The sequence below is a fragment of the Fringilla coelebs genome (genome assembly GCF_963513975.1).
Source record: "Fringilla coelebs genome assembly, chromosome: 2".
In the NCBI taxonomy this organism is placed as follows: domain Eukaryota; kingdom Metazoa; phylum Chordata; class Aves; order Passeriformes; family Fringillidae; genus Fringilla; species Fringilla coelebs.
The window spans coordinates 72,835,863-72,858,067 of record NC_140029.1 but is presented as its reverse complement, the minus strand read 5'-3'; the positions used below and the strand labels follow the sequence as shown (position 1 = coordinate 72,858,067).

Below are 22,205 nucleotides of genomic sequence, written 5' to 3'. Positions count from 1 at the left end.
AATTACAGACCTTAAGTCTGCTATTATTTTACTATCCATACCACTTACTTTTCGGCTCCACAGCTTTATTTAAACTTACTAATCATTTATACTCACCATTGGTACCTTACCGACAACAGTTTCTACATTTATACTACAGGAAATATTTATATTTTTAATTATCTATGCATAATATTACATCTGCAAAATTTATAAATACCTAACAATATTGCTAGTTAAATTAAATGTGCCTTTAGTAACAAGCAATTTGGTTAAGTCCCCTTAAATTTCCACATCTAACTTTAACATTTACTTATCAAATGTAAGTCAATTTCTTGTCAATAAGAAAAGATTTGAATGACTAGAACTGCTTCCTAAGAGAAAAACAAAGAAAAGCCACTACATTAAAAAAAACCAAAGTAGAAGAACCCCAACTGACACACCACACAAACACTAACACATCCTCCACTCGAATTCCAGAACACAAGTACAACCAACCCCCCTTTAATTTTTTATGCTCATCATAAGAAAGATCATGCCCAAGATATTTGTTCCCCAAGCACACACAACACAACATGACAGATCAATGCTTCTGCTTGTTCTCTGGAACGACACGGCACACCAGTTTTGGCCATCTTTCTGACAGACCAGTTAAAAGCACAGTAATTTTACTTACAGTTAAAATAAAAGCACCTATATGTCAATCTTCTATTTAAATTACGTAAGTTACTAACTGCTTAAGAAAACAATCTACACAGTTATTGAAAGGTACTGAAAGAGCCATGTGCTACAATGAAAACTCATCTTTTCATAAATGAATTATTACAAAGAAAATAGTTTCTCGTCTTCTAGCACAGTAAGAGCACAGATATTTATTACAAAGCACTATACAAATTTCAGTTAAATTCACTGACTGTTGCTAGGAGAGTGAAGCAGAACAAACGATTGTAAAAACAACATAGGTTTGACGATTTTTAAATACACACAAACCTGGTAAGAACCACTATACTTTGATGCATAATTTTAGAGGTGGTGTCAGGAAAGTCTGCAATTATTAGTGAATTCATGTGAAAAGCTAGGAAATAGAATTTGACAGTCTGGTCTAAAAAGTGAATCAATTACTAAGATGAAAACCCAGATCAAGAAGAACCAAAACTGCTGTGTTAATCCTTCCTGGGCATCACATTACTCACAAATTCCACATTCTGTATATTTAAATATGGATTTAAAGTAAAGAATGATCACAGGCAGAAGATCTGACACAGAAGATTAATGATAAGTAAGGAAGACTATGTGAATGGTCTGTGAATGGCCCAGCATAACACAGGATTAGCATGTCAGAGAACAGTATCTTCTCTCACAACTGCTACATGCCATCACATCACATAACAATGCTAATAAAATGTTAGTCATCATCAAGCCATCCTATTTAAGACGGAGGCATCAAGTACGGACACAAATGGATGCAGTAATTCAAGAAAAGCAAGAAGTTTTATTTCATTCCTGAAGTAAAAACACACATGATATAGTAAAAACTCACCCTTTTTTTAGAAGCAAGACAATATTTATAAGATTTAAAAAAAACCCCTTGTAATTTAATACATTTTACATAGAAACTAAAAATATTCTACAGATGAAGCAACTTCAAATGATCAATACATCTTTAGGGCTGGGAAAGAGAGGTCCCAAACAAAGACCCTGCCATACCCAATATTATTCACAGCTCATAACCAAAGGACCTCATTCAGACATGTAGCACAGAATTTACTTCTCTGGTGAAACATCAGTGTGTGACAGTTCCTACGACACAATGTTGGCCATCACTGGGACATAGTTTTGTTTGCTCTCTGATTAGAAGAAAGTACAGAAAGGAAGGTAATTAGCTGGGCTGAGCAATAACCAGAGCAATTTACTGATAAAATACAGGTTATACATTTGCTACCTGGGCTTTAGGTATAATAGTAATTTTGATTACAATCTGTATGTATGATAGCATCTGAAAGCATTATTTAAATACAGCATTGACTAGTTCTTTCACTCTAGTGTTGCTGTCTGACATCTCTTAACTTCATAGGTCACACGTCAATTTAGCAACCACATATTAAATCAATTTTTCTTCAAGTAACCTTCAATCAAGTTTTTCTAAGCTATTATTTTTTCTACTTCAAAGAACAGAAGCTTTGGGATGCCACTCCCACATCAGCTAGCACTGTCCATTTCTAATAATGATTTGGAAGACCTGAAGGGAACTTTCTAAAAACAATTATGAATTTAGGAGGAATACCAAGCAACAAGTTTGATACAATGAGGATTCTTGTAATATGTGTTGTGCTTCTAGTTTTTCTCAGATATCGATGTTATCAACTTAGTTCAACTGGAACATCAATGAAGTGTGCCAAGAAAGAGGCAATCATGAAATATGTTGTGTCTCAGTTAGAGCTTTTTTCCACACTTGAGGAACTGGTTTTGGCACAAAACTGAACTCAAAAGACCATCTCTCTCCCCTTCCTCTTCTCTCCACCAGTACACACTACGAAGTATTTATTTCTTATAAAACCAAGCAAATCTAATAAAAATAAAATGAAATTTCAGATGATTTGAAATAAGCAATACCAAATGAGATTTTTTGAGTGTCTAGTGTGTCTGCTTAGTTAATCCAGGATTGATTTTAATGAAGAGTCAAGTCTAATGGAGCCTACAAAGAAATTACAGCAATTTTTTCCATATTCTGTTCATAAAATAAAATCAATTTATCATTTTAATCGTAGAAAACCTTTAAAGAAGCCTTACCAGTTGATATTAGGGAATGCAATTTACAGTCCTTAAAATTTTATTAATTATTCTAAACCTGTTAATTACCCCCATAGCTAATGTTACATTGAAATATTAATTCCTTGAAAGAAAATGGCTTCAAGGTAGTCATTACAGCTTCTACTGAGGGAAGTCCAAGTTATCTTTAAACTCAGTAGCTTAAAAGCCCTAATGAATTACAGAAGGCAACTAAACAGAATGTATGTAATTACTTACAGCGTTAAAAAATAATATTCCTTTCCAAATTATATTTTGTGTGTCTTTTCATTACTTACATTTAAGTATTTTCATTAGTTACATTTTGCTCTTATCTGCTAAGACATATGTGCTCACTATTCATTGCAACATAAAAGAAGTTTGCAGTTTAGGGTTCTGTATATTTTACAATGTAAATCACATAATGCTACATTCTGGTTGGTACAGTATTATCTGTACAAATTAGGTAGAAGAATGTTTAAAAAGTTGATTGCTTTACTTAGTTGTGTATAGACACCTTGAAGCATATATTTCGGTTCTTTAAGCTACACTACTTACTGCAGAAAGAAAATTATTCCACTGTCTCTAATTCATTTTTCACAGATATTTTTTAGTTTCAAAACAGGATACAGATCTCCATTCTTCCTCAAACAGATGCTTATGTAATTCAAAATGCACCAAGAGAAACTGTAAATTCAAAGTGGGAATAAGGTGGCTGAGATTACTCTTTAGAAGCAAGAGGAAGATGACATAAAAGCAAACTGAAGAAAGAATCAGAAAATTCTTACCTGGGAAGACTTAATCCCAGAATAAACTCAGCTGGAAGAGACCCTCAAGACTCATCATCTCCAGCTCCTGGCCTGCACAGCACCATCCCCAGGAGTCACACCATGTGCCTGAGAGGGTTGTCCAACAGTGGCTCAGAAGTACCCCATGCTACTCTACACAAGAGCATCAACATAAGATGTGGATATTAATTTTCTTATCTTTATCTTGATAGGATTTTGAATGAACAGATAACAGAGTTGAGAAAGAGATGATAAGCTATTTCTCAGTGTTACAATTTTTTTTGTTTTAATGTAAATGCTACTGCCTTTGGTTCAGCTTCATATTAATTTATCTTTAGATCCCCAACACACTTCATGCTTGGGAAAGCTCAGTAAAATTTACTAAAAAAGGACATCTACACAGCTCAGACAAAGCAGTTCAATTACAATTTTAAGAAATGCTTCTTTTTAGAATCAGAGAAATTTGCCAAAAATGAAGCACAACTGTCCTGTTGGCACAACAGACTATCTATTCTAAGGCCTATTTGATAGCATTTCACACTACTATTGCTCAATTACATCTAGTTGTTCTTAAAGACTCTTTGTCTTCTCAAGTGCTTATGGCTCCCTATATTTAACACAGATGATCTTAATGCCAGTTCTCCTAAATGTGTGAAACATGAACAGGGTTGGACAAGGGCTCTAAACAAGAAACACAGTGCTCTTCAAATATTCTATCTAAAAGAAGTCTTTCCAGTATAAGCTGGCAGCAGCTGTGAATGACTATTTAGGTCCCACGCACAAATAGCTTTGTTCCAGAACCACAGAGAATGTTAAATGACAGCATCAAATTAAACACAAGTTTTTTGAACCTTGGCTTCTTTTTAAGAAAGACTGTGGGAGTGGAGGAGGCCAGACATCAGTGTACTACGCTCCCAGCACTAGAGAAGTAAAGTGCCATCCCTTCCTTTATACTTTCCACTGTCCAGTATTTCTAGTTCTTTGCATCCACAATTATAAACAATATTATGTAGCACTCAAAGTAGGCAGATTTTCTAAGAAGGCAGGAGAGGTGAAAGGCAGATCAGTTTAATTTAAGAAGCTTAACTTATTAGAGTGCATCTTTAAATAAGGATTAATTGCTATCAACATATCAGAAAAACAAGTTATTTTTAAAATAGATGTTGGTCACTAAGCTTTTAAAAAACTGAATATAAATACTCATGCTGGAAATGCAGGTCATTTTATATTTTCAAGGCCTGGCACCTCAGCAAAGTGTAGGTCACAGTTACCTTGGGCATAATGATATATTTTGATAATCTCAATCCAGTTTGACATAAAATATTTATCTGAATGGTCCTGTAACAAATGAACTTTTCAATAGCAATGAAAAGTAATCATAGCTGTTAGCATGAAAAGTTGAAATTAAAACCAATAACATAAATATTTATATTTTGAAAGATGCTTTCATAACATACCTTTTTTATAAAGAGGTTGCACACAATCAAACATAAAAAGTTTATAGCTCTCTCTGGTCATACCAAAAAACAAATGCCAAATAATCCCCATAGTCAAAGACAACCTTGGAGGAATTAACTCCACAAAATGGTGTATGTTTGTCATCGGGAAATCTGAGCATAGAAGGAGACAGAGGCTAACTCTGCAAAAATTACTGAGTCTTTAAAGTTTATACTTTAGGAGACATAACACAAAGTTTTTTGGCTAATTCATCTTGCTTTTTACTCACCAAGAAAATAGGAAAAGGTGGAAGACTAGGTTGGTGGAGAAAATGGGAATGGTAAATCTCAAAGGTTGGAGGATGCAAACTCCCGTTGTGGACACCTTTAGGGTGTGAGTTTTACTGTGGTGCTTCTTTACTTGTTAAAATATACAGGCGCCTTGCACAGAGGGATAATGCCTTTTTCCTTCTGTTCTTCCTCTTTGTGTTCAGAAAAATGCATCATACATGTAACAGAGTAAGTTGGTAACATGACAGAAAGGTAAAAAGGTAATCCCACCACCACTTGATTTTACAACTAACCCCAATTGCACTTAACATTGATTGAAAAGCCATCTTCTTAAGATGACTTGCTTACAACCAGAAACTGGGAACAGAGACAACATCCAACACCCCATTCAAAGTAACAGCAACATGAAAAATGGTGCCTGCACAGGAGACTCAAATGGAGCTCTCCATCCATGTCCAAGCGTTCAGAAGACAAGCACTACCCTGAACCGAAGAACTGACTACCAACAAGCTGCACTGGTACTGAAATTACCTCCACTGAGTGCCGGGCCCCCGGCAGAGTGGACCATGGGGAAGATGAAATACGCAGAGGGCTCAGCACACTCAGGGACTGCTCTCAATGCCCCGGAATGTGCCTCAGCAGAATGTCCGGCACCACTGGCTGGAATCCAGGAAGATCCATTACCCTCCCTTTATACAACGGCCACATGCCTCTCTGACACCACAGATATGCCTTTCCTCCTCCTCTTTATTTTTACTTTAGTATCTTTAACACAACTGAGATGCATACTTAAGGCTATACCATTAAAGAGGACTTTAAGCCCATTTAGCACTTGGTAAATTATTGTGCTGTTTTCCCGATGCTAATCTAATACTGTTTTAAAAGTAGCAAATTAAACTAACAATACAGTTCACACAGATGCTTACATGAGTTACACTGAATTACCTGTACTTTGAATATCAAGTTATCTGCATAAGAATCCTCTAAATGTCCCTGAAAACAACTCTTTTTGACTCAAAAATAGTTATTTTGACTGTCTCAGGAAAAAAATAGTCCTTCTCAAGAAGTTCTTAGTAAACAGGGGATAGAGAAAAGATAATGATACATTTCCTTTCAAGATTGATGTGCTTTTTCTTCAGTTGTGGGTATTTGCTGTACACAGCTGTACCCAAATCAGGCTGAGAAATAGTGTACCTTTGAAATTCTGTGTCTCTCTTTTATTCTTGCTGCCAAAGAATCATATTTCTATCTCCGAATAACAGTACCACAAGAACCTAAATATTTTTACTTGAAAAAAAAAATAGGCAACTCTCCAGAAAGTGCCTTTTTTTTTTTTTTTTAAATAAATCAGCACACACAGTAAATTGGTTGATAACATGCTTATCTGGTGTGAAAGATGCAGACTGAATTTTGGGTTTTGCTGTATCTAGATCATGAATTTGAGACTAAATAGTTAATATCCCAATTTTAAGACTCTCTTTATTCTGAAAAATTACTTCTCCTCCCGATTCCTGTTGTATGCAGTGGAAATCGTCCTAATATTGTCAAAACAACCGTATTCCTTCTTAGCAGACTACAACCACCTGTTTTATCTTCAATGGGAAAAAAACTAATTGAAAAAAACTCCTGCCCATTCTGCAGCAAACTTACTACTACAGAAGAGTCTGAGGCTTTCTGTACAGCAATGCAGATGCCCAGGACTTACTAGCATAGTTATCAGTATGCTGAGGTGCAGCCTTGTTGCTTTTAACAAAGCCACTAAAACTCCACACCAAGCCTGGCATTATGAGCACAGTTGTTCATTCCTATGCTAATAAGGAGAAGAATTTAAAAAAAACTGAATTACAACACTACACTCCTACACTACCACAGAAAAGAAACCAAGGGGGAGATTTTATTCCGAGAGCAAAATCTCAATTCATAGATTCATAGCTCAGGTATCATAAGCTTATATATGTTTTGCTGCAGTACATGAGAACTCCCGTTAATAACAATTATTTCAAATACAAGACATGACAAAACCAACTGACATAAAGACAATCTAAGTTTACATATCTAAACTATTTCCATGTCACAAAAATTCCCTCTCATTTTTTTTTTCCAAACTTAAGATCTTCTCAAGCTGCTTCTGCATGTGAAGCAATCCTCTTCGCCTTTCTCTCTGAAGGTCACAAGCCTCAACAAATTAAAAAATAAGTCACATGGAGCAGACCCATACCATCAGGAAAGGAGCAGGCTATTCAATGGATAGCCAGCTAGGTATTCTACAGGATTATAGCAGTTGTCAATTTTTACAGACTTTCTTCCATTACTACAGACTTGTTTTTCACAATTAAGAAGCGCACCTTGGCACTTGAGTTAAGTTTCTTCCCTTGTGATGTAACAAATGCCACCAAAGAACTCATCAAGGCTCTTCCTACACTTGACTCTAAAGTCTAAATGTTGACATAATGTGTATTTTACACCAATACTTCCATTTAGTTTCATCATGAATACCAGCAAAGCATTTGATATCAATGGAGTGTTACAAGGCATCATTAAAAGCAATCCTGTGAAGGACTTGAGGTATGGCTGATGAAAAACTTAACATGAGCTGCCAATGTGCATCCCAAGAAGCCTACTGCAAGCTACATCCAAAGCAGCATGGCCAGAAGGATAAGGGAGGGGAGTCTGCCTTTTTCCTCTGCTCTGGTGAGACCAGCACAGTTCTGGTGTCCCCAACATAAGGAGGACATGGAATTGATGGAGTAAGTCCAGAGGAGGCCATGCAGTTGACAGGAGACTGAAGCACCTGCCCTATGGAGACAGGCTGAGAAAGTTGGGGCTGTGGAGCCCACAGAAGAGAAGGCTGTATGGAGATCTTGTAGCAACCTTCCAATGTCTGAAGGGGGCATACAGGGAAGCTGGAGAAGAGATTCCTTCTCAGGAACTGCAGCACAAGGAGCAATGGGCATAGACTGAGATGAAATTTAGGCTGGATATTAGGTAGAAATTCTTCACTGTGAGGGTGGTGAGATACTGGAACTGGTTGCCCAGAGAAAGCTGTGGATGCCTCATCCCTGGTAGTGTTCAAGGCCAGGCTGGATAAGGCTTTGAGCAAGCTGGTCAAGCAGGAGGTGTCCCTGCCCATGGCATGGATACCTCTTTTATGAATAACAAAATGAAATATGCTATTTTATGCATTTATGGCATAAAATAGTATTTTTTGAGACAATTGCAACAACACAGGGTGCCTTCCTCAGCGCCTTATGCATACATCAGTTCCAAAAATATAGTAGAGAAGCCCCTGGACAAGAAAAGATCCACTTTCTCATTCCCTGCTTCCTCTACCATGAAAGTATTATATTAAATAGGAATATTGAGGGACCAATATTATAAAGGAATAAAATAAATTTTTGTTGCAAAAGCAGAACAATTGCTTTTATGAATTGCCTATAGAAGAAGTTTCAAACAGCAAAATATTTCAACAAAATATCTCAATATTAAATATTTAACTGATGCATAGGTGTGCTATGCATAGTGCTGCTGTGTTACCTTCAAATTCTTATGAAAACTATTAATGGTCTCTGCTCTTTGTAAATTATGGCCTGAAGGACCAACACCCTATCCACAATAAAAAGTGCAGCATTTATTGTCTCATGGCTATGTCAACATAACCTGATCCCCATCAGAAACTTGTCATCTGTCTATTCAAAGTTTACCAACGGAAAAGACACATTCTACTGCTTCATGGGGCGATCAAAAGCTTTTGCAATCTTCCCAGTTACAGAAGCTGCTCAAATAAAGGATGTTGGGTCCAACTTTGTTTCACCAAACACCCACAGGGACACTCCATGGGCCAGAAACAACACACAAGCACGCAGTGATGAAACTTACAATCTCCAGGTCTGACACAGCTCGGTCATGACCTCCAGAATGGCAGGGAACACTGTATGCAGGAAGTTTTATACACTTTGAAGAACTGCAAGCAACTTCTAAATCCACTTATAGTGGTCTAGTCAGATCAGCTGGACATTTCCAATGGCCAGAACCAGATGTATGCAACATGAATTCATCGAGGTGACACGCAGCTACACACACACACACACACACACACTACTGAATTGTATGGAAGGGTCTCATTCCATCCTATTAATACCACATCCAGAATTTAATCCCCACGCAGCCTGGCCCAGAGCCACTGTGTCTGCTTTCCATTACTCATCACCTTCTAACTCTGCATTCAAAGCCAAGCCCAGAACAGCCCATTTGCTTCAGCAATGGAAGCAGTCTTGCTTCCTGCTAGCAGAGTAGCCCCTCACATGGAGGCTGCTGCTCCTGGAAGTTATGGAGGGAGGGTGATCTAACCCAGAGGCTACAGGGGATGAAGAAGGAATAAAGATGCCCCATTAGTCCCACAACTACAGTCTCACAAATCCTACCCACAAAGGACTCAGCCATGCAATGACTCCCAGGATAATCACTCCTTGTTTGCAGTCAGTACCAGAACCCTTCGACACTGGAAGTCGTATCTCCCACCACTGCCAGAGAGAATAAGTGTACATTGCACGGAAAAATCCATCTGTACTGGAACACCATATAGTACTTTAAAAGGTTTACACCAAGGGATCTGACTATAGTGCCACGATTTCTGACAATGCATCTTGATTGCACTGCTGTCATTTCAAGAAGCAGTACTGTCGAGGGTCTCAGGACTGCAGATTATAAAGTGAGGCACCCATGAAAAACATTCAGTAAACAAAGAGTGCATTATCAGTGCAAGTGTGTTAATTTTGATAGGGCTGTTAATATAAATAATGCAGTATTTATTGCTACACCATGTCTGCTTTATTAACACATCCAACACTTCTGGTGCACCTAAATATTTAGATTTTTCTTTTTTTTTTTTTTAATTTTTGAGACTGAAGAGAAACAACAACACAAATCTTAAAATTAAAGAATAACAATGCAAGACCATTTGGTAATAGGACACTGCCAGTTTTCCAAATTTAACAGCAGTTGGGAAAAAAGTATGTCAGCAATTTCCCAATGTAGTTTTCTGGAAGACTGAGTAAGAACATGAGATACAATTAGTAAATTCAGAAAAAATACTGTGTTCTAGGAAAAGTAATTTTATACCCTCTACACTCTGTCATTCATGATGGTTCTTTGGCTTAATTAAAATCTAAAATTTTAATGGATTTTTTTTAAAATCCAGAAACAGAAGACTTTCTTTAGTTTTTGCCATTTTTGTTGTCCACATTGAGTCCTTTCCATAGGTCACAGCCTAAATGCTGCTACTTATGACTTTTTAGATCTTTAGTACTCTTATTCAAGAAATTTCCTGGCAAGAGATCAAAAAGACAAGCACAAATTTTTTTACAGAAGTGCTAACTACAGCTCTATGTGAAAAAATTAACAATTGGGTTTTTTCCCAGAAGGAGAAATACTGCAACAGTAACACACACATACAATAACAACCAAGCTACAAAAACAAACTCCAGCTCTGATATAATACAGAAGTTGATTTAATTGGAATGACAAATTATAATACACATTTTAAATGTGTTTGTCAAAATAGAGCATGTTTCACTATTACAAATTAATCCAAATATATTTTAAGATTTTGTTGAGAAGTTTCCATATGGGAATATCTGGCTACATCCAGATCAAATAAAAAGAGTTCACAGAGCTCAAAAAATTCTCTCTAAAGTACAGAAAAAATAGCTGCATGCACTGCAGATAGTCTGGTGGAGGGTTAGAACAAGATAATGGTAGGCAAAACAAGTCAAAGTGCAGAAAAAGCATCTACACATTGCTAGTCTGTATTCTAACCTACAAGTTCTTTCCTCTTTCCTCTCCACCAAAGAGAGAGGGAATGAGAGGCTCTGAGATGCGCAGTTGCCAGCAGGGATAAACCATGACAACAAGAAGTAGAAAAGCTTCTCTAAGTGGAGATGGATCTCTTGAAGAACATCTGAGAACCACAGCACCAAGCCTGAATGCGTTCAAGAAGCGTTCAGGTGCATGGCGTGACTCTTGGGGATGGTCCTGTGCAGACCCAGGAGTTGGATTTGATGATCCTTCAGAGTCCCTTTAAAGTGAGTTTATCCTGTGATTCTGTAAGATCAACAACTAAGTCAAGCATCAATTCTCCTCATTTGTTCTGTATTGAAAAGTACATATTTAATATTAACACTTTACATTGGATAAAATAATCTAAAGTGATCTGGGAAATACTGGTTTTAAATTGATGCATGTTGTGTATTGTGCTTTTCATCTTTTGGAGATTACAATGTTTATTCCTGCTGTTTCCCATCTTCAGCAGAAGCCTGTAATTGCTTATTCCCAAAGACAGCAGTGATACATACCACTGTATTCCCTGATGCCTAAGACCATCAAGTGTATTTTTCAGTAGAAAAGATGTCAGATGTTTTATCCATCAGCTTTACTGCATTTCCAAGTAAGAACTATAACCGGAGGGAAAGTCATTAGAGCGCAATGAGCAAGGCAAAACATTTCATTGTGACAATCCCGGGCTACTTAGGCCACTGTCTCTGTGCATTTAAACAATATAAGGCTATAAAGTAAAGAACACGCATTTAGTGTCCATGCCAAGTATAATTTTGATTTTGCATTGCCATTAAAAACACCAAATTACTAGACAAGTCCACAGTTGCTTCAAAAACAAGCCCAGAGAGGACTGGTACAGAAGCTGTACTATATTTCCAAACCAATTATTCTGTCAGCTACGCTATTAAGGTTTGTTATCTTCTAATTTTCAAAGTTTTATAAAAGGAGAAGCAGCTTGTCAAATAATGTGGTCAATACACAACCATTAAGACTTTTCTCTACTGAAAAATAAAGTTCATTTTGGCAAATTTGTGAGATCATAAAATATAATTACAAAGTCCATTTCACCACAATGAGCAATACAACATGACAGAACTTTGTGCCTTTCTCCTTGGCAAGATCTCACATCATCAAGCCCATGCAGTCAAGTTCAAAGGCCAGCCTGATCTGGCAGCACACAGACCTCTGCCTCTTACAGGGCCACCAGAAGAAGCTTTTGGTAGAACTTCAGGCAGATTTTGTCCTTTAAATGCTGAGCATATCTGGCCATTTAGACTAGAAACTTTCAAAATAAATCCCATCATTTTTCCATTAGCACATTCTTATGTTTATTTTTCATTATTGTAGCCTCACAGTGTGTATTTCAAGTATATTTTATACATATGCATACATATCTTTACTAATATATACAAAGTATAAATTTACATTACATTTAGATATGTACATAGCTTTATATGCAGCTCGGTATATGTTGTTTTAATATTACAGCATTATTTCTTAATAGATTATTGTAATATGGCAGTATTGCCAATAAAAGGCATTATCAAAGAAAATGCCTACTTAAAAAAAATATTTTAAAAAAAAGTATTTGGAAACACCAATTTTCTTCATTTCATGTAACTTTTCTATCTGTGCTAGAGTTTGTGCAGTTTTTGGAGAGGGATGAAGGAGTTTCTCTGATGATGTGGCAAAGGAGCAGGGAAAGCATCAGTATCTATAATATTTATTAGGTACATCTGCTGTAAGTGCTTTTCATAGACTACACAAGTGTGAGACAGTCATTCTTGAAATTTCTCCTACCCTGAAGGGGACACAAACCTTGAGGAATTACTTGAAATGACGTCTGGTGTTTGAAGCTGACAAGACTCCCTTCTCTTGTCTTTCAGCTGCACGCGTAATAAAAAGCTCAGTGAGTAGCAGCAAGGAGCTATAGTCTACTACACATGTTCTGAATGAGCATTTCACATAGTTCCATCTGTCTTGGATGATTATTTAAACTAGATTCTGAGTTATTTGTTCTTTCTGGCTAGATTATGTTTCCAAAATGCTGAGCCACTTGCCAGGAATAACCATATTCAGTCAGCCACAATGTTATACAAAAGTCTACAAGTAAGTGCAATACAGAGCTCTCATGCTAACCCAGCAAATAAAGTAAAGTAAAGCATAAAGTAAAAAAAAAAAAAAGGCAAACAGAGCTTCCATCTAAGAAACCAAATAAAGAAGAAACTTTCTAGTATCTATGTTGAAACCATCTACTGTATTTACTGGAGAAAAAGTCTTGTATCACCAGTAAATCACCAGTAAATTAATGCTAGTTTCATCTCGAGGTTCTTTGTTAAAAATCAGAATATTATTTTGTGCAATTCTTTTTAATCAATCTATTTTTTTGTTTTCAGGCAAGCTATTTTCTTATCTGTTTATGTTTGCCCATTAACATAAACAGCCAAAAATTCTCAAGCACTAACCTTTTACTACATTAGCTAAAAGCACAAAACCATGCAGCTTAACTCACCCCACCTGTCCACATGTATCAAAGTGCCTAGAAAGAATGTTAGATTTTATTTAATCACTGAAGTCATATAGCAAGAGTGAATTCAAGGCAAAGGTGACAGGTCAGATGAGAGATAGTTAAATTTTAACCTTGACCTCTAAGATTACATTTCACATCATGTTGCTTTAGTATCAATGAAGACACCTGCACATAGAATCTCTGTGCACAAAGAGAAGGGAATAAATGTAAATATTTTCAAAGCCAGAAACTTAAGTATATAAATATTTCCCATTCAAAAAGATGAAGAGGATACAGTATATTTAAAATTGTAAAACAAATGCACATACATAAGTAATATTTAAGGGTATAATTAATTATAACAGTGTGGTCCTAGAGATTCCACACTCTCTATACCACATTCTATTTTAGGCACATAACATGACAATGTTATGTCACTAATGCTGAGAATTATGCTTGTGATATATTTAATATCCCAGTTATTGATTTAGACTACTTGATGGATACCTGATACATACAGTATTTCCATAACAGTGAAATACAGAATAAAACAAGAGGTAGCTAAGGTTACCCTCACTGGCTGCACAAAGGAACAGTTTCAGAAATCCTGAAGCATATTTAAGGAAAAGAAAAAAGATTGGGACAGGCTGAGCTAGCAATCTAATTGCATATTTATCAATGCTTGAAAAAGTTTTTGAGCACACACTATTTTCAGAATATTTAGAGACTAGTACCCAAAACTCATTCATTGAAGATGGATTTGGAGTCAAGAATGTTACAAGTCATTTAAACTCAGAACCAAACCACTTGTAGTACTTTATCTACTTCAAGATGCACAGTAGAGGGAAAAAATTAATAGGAATATATTCACATTAAATACCTGAGTTAGAAGGCACATGCATAAATTATGTTAAACTGTCTCTTTCATAGCCATAGACTACAGGTATCTGAATTCTTTAATAAAAAAAATGACTACCCATTTCCTGTTCAGTAACAGGCAGTATTGAATGCATTTACCTACTGAGTTGACTGCCTTGTCATGATCTATGACAACTTTTTCTTTAGTAATATTTATTGAGATAGTAAATATAGCAGTGGAAGATACAGTGGAAAACAAACCATGAAGCTGGCAGAGGGATGGATGCTACCACATGCCAGCAAGAGCACTGCCGAGCACTGCCTGCAGCTTGCCACAGCTGAATAAGGAGTCTCTCCAGTGCTGGGCAGGCACTGCTGGAAAGGACCACCAGGGGTTCAAAGCACCTTGAATCCACCCGGAGCCTCCTCCACAGGCTGCAAGTCTTGCACAACCTTCATCGGGAAGATTTAAAGGTGCCATCTTGTAGATGGTCAAGGACACAACCTGAAGATGCAGTAAGAAGACCTTCCCAACCATGCTACAAGCAGAACAGAAATCTGAAGCTGTGCAGGGAACCACTGCCTGGCTGTGTGCTGTGTACTGCCACTCAGAAGAGCCTAAGACAGCAAGGACAACAATAACCAGCAGCAAGGTAAGATGCAAAAAGACAGAAGGACTTTGAGGAGGCTGTTCCTTCCTTTAAGCTATAAAGCAGGAGATTTAAAAACCCAAATAAAAAAAACAAATAATCTTTGCTTAAAGACGCTCCAACCCACAAAAGTAATGGTAATTTTCATTATTTTTACACGGCATTGTTTTACTACATAAATTTTAATAATTACTAATGTAACAATGTGGTCAGGTTCACACAAACTGAATTCCACTGTGAGGCTTTTCTGAGGCCTGCGAGCCATCACTGAGCAGCTTGCTTGATGTGAATTACAAACATTGGCATTAAGTTTCAAAAGCATGTTAAAATTATGATGCAGAATTATACATGCTTAATTTTACTTAGTGAGCACCCCAGTAATCGTCTATGTGCCTCTGCATTCTCAATTAAATTCTAATAGAATAAAGACTTGAAGATAAACATTTCAAAATATTATTTAGGAGAAAAGAACCTGTCCTGGGATTTTTGCTCCAACAGAAGCAGGCAACCTTTTTCTTTTGATGACAGAGTAAACACAGGAATCTTCTTGTATGTTTCTTAGATTAGACTGTACATATCCCTTCTAGTTTTATTTTAGAACCTCATTCCTCCCTCCAGGCAATTCTATACCAATTCTATATCATTACATATCCTTATGCAATTTTATCCCAGGCTCTATATTTATCAAGACACCTCATCTTAGCAGTAATGTTCTTTCCCCAGCATAAACTAGGCAAAGATACCCTCACAAAAACTCCCATTCTAACATTATACATCAGTGTCTCACAATTCAAAGCACTGATGTGCGACTTTGTAGGAATCATTATTAATGTATAAGAAATACACTCTTTTTTTCTATTTTGTGACTGAATTCAAACACCACCTGTATATTTTTATCTGGCCAAAAATCCTTCACATGCACTTACTATGCATAGCTTCCTAAATAACACTATGTATTACAAAACAAAACAAAGAAACCAAATCAACCAACGAAACTAAAAATCTTAAATATAGCGAGTGAGAAAGTGTGGCCTACAAGCAGTGTAAGCATAACTTAAGTCAATAAGTGATCCTGGTTACTAAGGATATGTGAAAAACCAATTAAAATCCCAGAGCTATGCATTTCTTCCTTCCACTGCTCTGTAGAAAATAATTCAGATGATTTAAATAAAATGCTGTTTTGACCTGCATGCAACTGATTACAATTGTTTTGGAAGCACACGTAGTTTAAACGTTTTTGCCGAAAGTTACCAAGCAAGTAAATATATACCAAACAGGTAACATGCTTATAGCAGACATTATTTTGAAAATTTTCTATTGATCTGGGCTGGAAATTTCACCTGAGGAAAAAAACATGTACAAAATACTGGAATTTGCCTAAACCAACTATGTTTCAGCACTCAATCTCTTTGAAGACATAGCGCACATCACAAAGTGTCACCAAAAACCACAGGTAGGATTATAAAACTTTTAAAATCTTTTTTTAACAACTTCCAAGTCTGGGAGTCCAGAGATTTCTACTAAACCCCTGAAAAGATAAGTTATATTTAATGTATGTGCTCTCCCGGGATTATCCTATGAGCTGTGGAACTGAGTTCTGCGTAGCCCTAGGATTTGTTTATATACTATTTTACCTTTCCACAGTGGCAGAACCAAGGGAGTGTTCCCTGAATGAGCTAGTATTTGGAGAATCTTTTACGGTATTCTGATTTCTTTAAAAAGTGTAAGGCAATAGCACCAAAATAAATTTTCATGGTGGGTACACATACAGACCTGGTAAATAAATCAAAGCTCTAGCTTTAATCGCTCAAAATTTTCTAGTCTCAGTTGCTCAGAATAACAGTTTTCATATTGTGACATAAAAAGTTGTCACTCCCATGTGTGTGACATGGGAGTGACCACTCCCATGTAGGGTGTGGGTAGTGTGACATACAAAGTTACCACTCCCATCTTTGCTTCTCTTAAGAATCATTGACACTCAAAAAATTATTAAACATTCAATGCAGTTTAAACTGAAATAATAAAATTCCTGCAGTCCAAAACAGAATTGCCACAATAAATGCATTTTAAATAAAATTAGATTTTTGGACACTTCAAGTATTTTCAAATTATCACAAATTGTTTGTTAATTGCTATAAGCACTATCTTAATATTTTCAGTATGATTAAATACAACATACATATTTAAGACCTCCAAGATACAAACTGAGTCTCCTCTAATCTGGAATAATTGAAAAGATTGCTGATGCAAGACAGCAGTAGCAGAAAAGGTAAGATAAAGAGAACCAATTAGACTATGCCATGTAACAGAAAACATTAACAAGAACAGACCCTGAAAATTTCTGTTAGTCAGTTATGATTTCCTCTTTACATCAGGTAAGCAGTATGAAATATTTAAGTACCAGCTAATGCTCCCACAACCCTAAAAACCAGAGTGCTGAAACATGGTAATGTTTATCAGCAGACAAGACTTGCACACATAAAGTTTCATATATGTGCTAGTAACAATTCTAGTTGGTCTCATTTGGAAAACAGTGACTTAGTGCAAATTCTGACACGCTGCAGGAATCACAACTTTTCAAGGGCAAATCAAATTATATTCTTTCTGAAGATAGTGACCTAAACATGGCCATAAAAAACTCAGCAGGGGCAGGATATACTGCCTCTGGCAGCCTGCTGCTTCTCAGAATTTTCTTATCATTTGCAGTTTGTGCACACCCAAGATCGAACCTGCAGCCCATTGGAAGGTTCCAAATTTAGCTGGAATGGGCCATGATAGTATTGCAACTCCATGCTCTGAGAGAAAAAAGGCACATCCAAGTCTGATCATGGTTACAAACCATATACCATTGTGACATTTGAATTCCACTACTAAAAAAGAAAAGCAGCCTGTATGATATCAATGCAGTGTGCAGAGCAGTGTGACCATTTTTGACCTGGCTGCGTTGGTTAGGACAACAGAAGGAACACTTTCAGTGAATTCAATAGAAATCCCCATTCTGAGTTACGCTGGTAGAACAAAAGCCCTTACCCTCCCCCCCCCCCACTCTCCCTTCCTTTTTTCTCCTCTTGATACAAGCTGATTAGCTCATTTTATTAAAAAATGAAAATTGATCTATTTTTTTTCCAACAAAGGCTATTATCTGTTTTGGGTATTGTCAGTGTAGCTTCACAGGTAAATAACAAGTATAGATGGAACCAACACCTGGTGCCTATAAAGAAAAGGTTTCAAAACTATTGTGTTCATTTTGCTGTAATAATCTTTGTAGAGTTTTACAATCAACACTAGGGACTTACTCCAACATATTATTTATATGTTTCCAAACAGTAGGTCAGCAAATGAATATAGAGAATGAAAACAACTTCATAAATCATGAAAGATTATATCTGAGGTATTATTACATTAAATATAGAATGTTTTATTACTGGGATAATCACTTGATGTTCATTGTAAGAAAAGGTAAGTGTTAGTGAAAATGTTGACAAAAACCTGGGCCAAAATTTTAAAAAAAAGGCCTGGACTGAAAAGTCATTGTCAGAATAAACAATTCTAATAAAATACAGTAACCAGAGACACGCCACTACAAAATAAAACACAAACATACAACTCACAAAAAGAAAACAGATTATATGACCCTGAAAAACCTTTGATTCTGCAAAGACTCATACAGGATTATGTTGTGTTAGGCTGGATTTCATTTAATCTGAGCAGAAGTCAGAAGTGCCCCTAACCAATATGAGCAGGATGAAACCCATTCCAGTAGGAAGAAAGGACAGGAATTAAAAATAGATTTAAGAAACTAGGTGTCACATGTATCAGCCTTTGATTTTAGGCTATTCAAAAGCTTAAGAAGAAAGAAATAAAAAATAGAGTAAATACTAATTTACAGATTTTATACCTTTGGCATCCTGTTTGCCAGGTTCGCTAGAAATTGTATGTCTGAAATTGCCTGGAACAAGGAAAAACTGAAAAACGACTGACTACTTTGACAGAGATTAGTTTTAGTGAGAAAAACTGAAAATCTAAATAGAGTTATCAACTTCAACTACTTAACCTAAACAGACAGAAAGAATTTCCAATGAAATCTCTGTGCAAAGATGCTACTAATGGTAACTTAGGACAAGAATGAAAATTACTCAGTGGTTCAAATTATGCTTATACCAGTCACACACAGACCAGACATTGGTCTTAATGACAGAACTTTTTAAACATAATGTAATGCTGCTGAAAAACATAAAATCTTATTATATTGGTTCTTTACAGCATGGAGATACCTTGTCACTTTGTCAGCCTGATTTTGTCAAATATTTTAAATAATTGTGACCTATTTTGCAGCAATTAAACAGACAAGACTATATTGCCAAGGAAAACTGGGAAGCATTGTACCATAATCCCACTGCATTCTCAAGAGCAACCAGTAAAATTTGATGATGATACAGATGTATAAACATTTCCATTACATATTCCTTTATAACAAAGATAATGAAAATTATGCTGTTTAATTTCAAATACTTGCCTTAACCTGTAATATTTCACACACCATGCTGCCAACATTCCCACTAGATAGCATACTACGACAGGAACAAACAGTTCAATATTGTTTGTCAGCACAAGCTCAAGCAAGGCTTGTTAAGATTAATTACAATGAAAAGGAATAATAACAGAAAATAACGTTATCCATTATGAGAATGTGTAAAGAATTTTCATATCTCATGATTCCACAATCTCTGAACTGAGAAAAAGATGGCTTCAAAATATGTAATAAAGGTGACTACCTGTTTCAACTAAATTTCACTTTGGGCTATTTTCTATCAATCAGAAGTCACAAGTAGCATCTAAACTGCTTGAAAGATTTGCAGATTGTCTCTATCACTGTTGCTCATAGCTTTCACCATACACTTGCAGGTTTATGCTCTGCATGGTAATTTCTTAGATAGTTTTAAAAAGCTCAGTACACTACCTGCAGCAATATGGAGTACAACACATACGGAGAATTAGTTTCTCCAACAATCATTTTATGGGAAAACCGAAAAGTTCAAATTGAATAAACATTTGAAGAGTCCAGCAATTTACCATCTCCAAAACCAAAGCACTTAAATAAGTCCTACACTTTTGGACTGCCTCTTGAGAATTATTAAAAGTGTACTCATAGGATTGCCCATGCATTACATGGAAGCTACTCCACAAGAACACATCAGCACCAGAATGAGACCCCTTCACTCAACCCCCTTTAAAAGTGATTACTGCCCACATCTAACACTTTTTATATATACCTACATATACATCTACTTAAGCAAGAGTTCCATGCATTAATTAAATTGGTCTCAATGACAGGACTTAAAAAAAAATAATGCAATGATGCTTAAAAACCTCACATAACTAAATGTAAGAACAACAAGGAAATACATTTTCAGTAGAATATCTGCTCAGTAATGGATGCTTTCCTTGCTAGGAGATGGATATAGAAAATTAAAGTTTTAACATGTGCTGTCCAAAGTTTTAACATGTCCCAGTCCAAGGACCAGGACTACTAGATAATCTATTTAGAAAAATGCTTATCTAATAAAAATTGAGTTTTCTAAGCAGATGTAGCTTAAGTATTAGACTATTTAAAAAAAATTTAAAAGTAATTATTTTTTCTTAACTCAGAAATAAAGGTTGTCCTCAAGAATAAAGGCTGCTATTTATCTGCTTGTAGTTCAGCCTGTTTAATCACTGTTACGAGATAAGACATCAAAGCATACAAAGTGTTGAATACTTCCAAAAATTCTTAGATATAAGTAGATGAATGGCACTGCAAGCATAGACTGACCTCTTCACCCATCGCACCAAACCTTCTGGCCTACAAAGCATGTAGGTCTTCCAGCTTTGAAATAACAAACCAACTGTAATTGACAGTAACTTCTTATCTGAAGGAAGAACAGGAAAAAGCTCACTGCCTCCATGAAAAGGATAAAGTTGGGAAACCGTGTACAAAGATTATTTTATAAACAATAATGATCTGTCCTTGAGCACCCTTCTGAGAGTGTCCTAATGCTCCAAGGTAAACCACATTTCAGCATCCAGGGCACACATTCTGGACACAGTAAGAGGAAATAAGTCTGTGTTATGCGTTTCAGACAAAGCACGAACTACAAAAGTACTACTTCCGTGAAACAGCTATACATACTTTTTTAAGACACAAAAACGTGCATGACTGTCTAGCAGCACCTGACATGCAGACCGGGCATCGTGGAAGTTTCCCCTAAAAGTTACCAGCGAAACGCGGAGCTCACTACAGGCCGTGTGTCTGTGCAAAGCACACAGGTCCATCGTTCAGCACGACCAGGGCTGTCAAGGGGAGAGGAGAAACGCCCTGTGCTAAAGCGAACTCTGCCTTCTCCGTCTGCGGAGAACGGCGGAGTCCCCGCCGCTGAAGCGAGGCAGCTCCGCGTTAAGTGACACGCTGCTGATGCCAAGCGGGCCGGGGACGCGCACTACCTGCCACACCGCCGGACCCAGGAGGGCTCCTGCAGCCAAGTCCCGCCTCACGAAGGGCTCTGACCACCGCGGACCCCGACCCGCCGCGGGCCGCCGACAGCCGCCCCCGTGCCCCGGCTCCCGGCGCACCCGCCCAGCCCTGCCCGCCCCCGGGAGCGGAGATGCTGCTGCCTTACTTGAGCCAGCACCGTCGGGAACACGCGCGGCCGCCCGCCGTAACACGCCGCCAGGCAGCCTCCCCCGACCAGAGCAGCGGCGGCGGCCCCCCATGCGGACGGGCGGCGCTGGCTGCGCGGGGACCGCATCCCGGCGAGCCGCCCCCGCAGCGGGGCTCGGGCGGCCGCCGCCGCCGCCACCGCCGCTCTCCACGCCGCCGACATCTTCCCGGAAAGCGCCGCGGCGGCCGCGCCGCGCATGCGCAGTGCCAGGCCCGAGGCCGCGGGGCGGGGGCAGCTCCGGCCCGGTCCCGCCGGGATGGCGTGGGCCGCGCTCCGCCGGCGGGAGCGACGCCACCCTTACAACCGGAGGGGACGGAGCTGGCAGAGAGGTAACCTGAAAGGAGGGTGTAGCCAGGCGTGGGTTGGCTCTTCTGCCA

At 37.6% G+C, this 22,205-nt stretch overlaps 1 protein-coding gene across 2 annotated transcripts in view; it reads right to left on the bottom strand.

Annotated features, from left to right (window-relative positions):
• MICU2 (mitochondrial calcium uptake 2) overlaps positions 1-22,002 on the bottom strand; it is a 136,208-nt gene extending 114,206 nt beyond the window's left edge. For both annotated transcript variants that reach the window (XM_084201099.1, XM_084201100.1), the window contains exon 1: positions 21,787-22,002. In XM_084201099.1, coding sequence (XP_084057225.1) covers positions 21,787-21,990 — 204 coding nt within the window. In that variant the 5' untranslated portion in view covers positions 21,991-22,002. The remainder of the gene's footprint in view (positions 1-21,786) is intronic.
• Between the last annotated feature and the right edge of the window lie 203 nt (positions 22,003-22,205).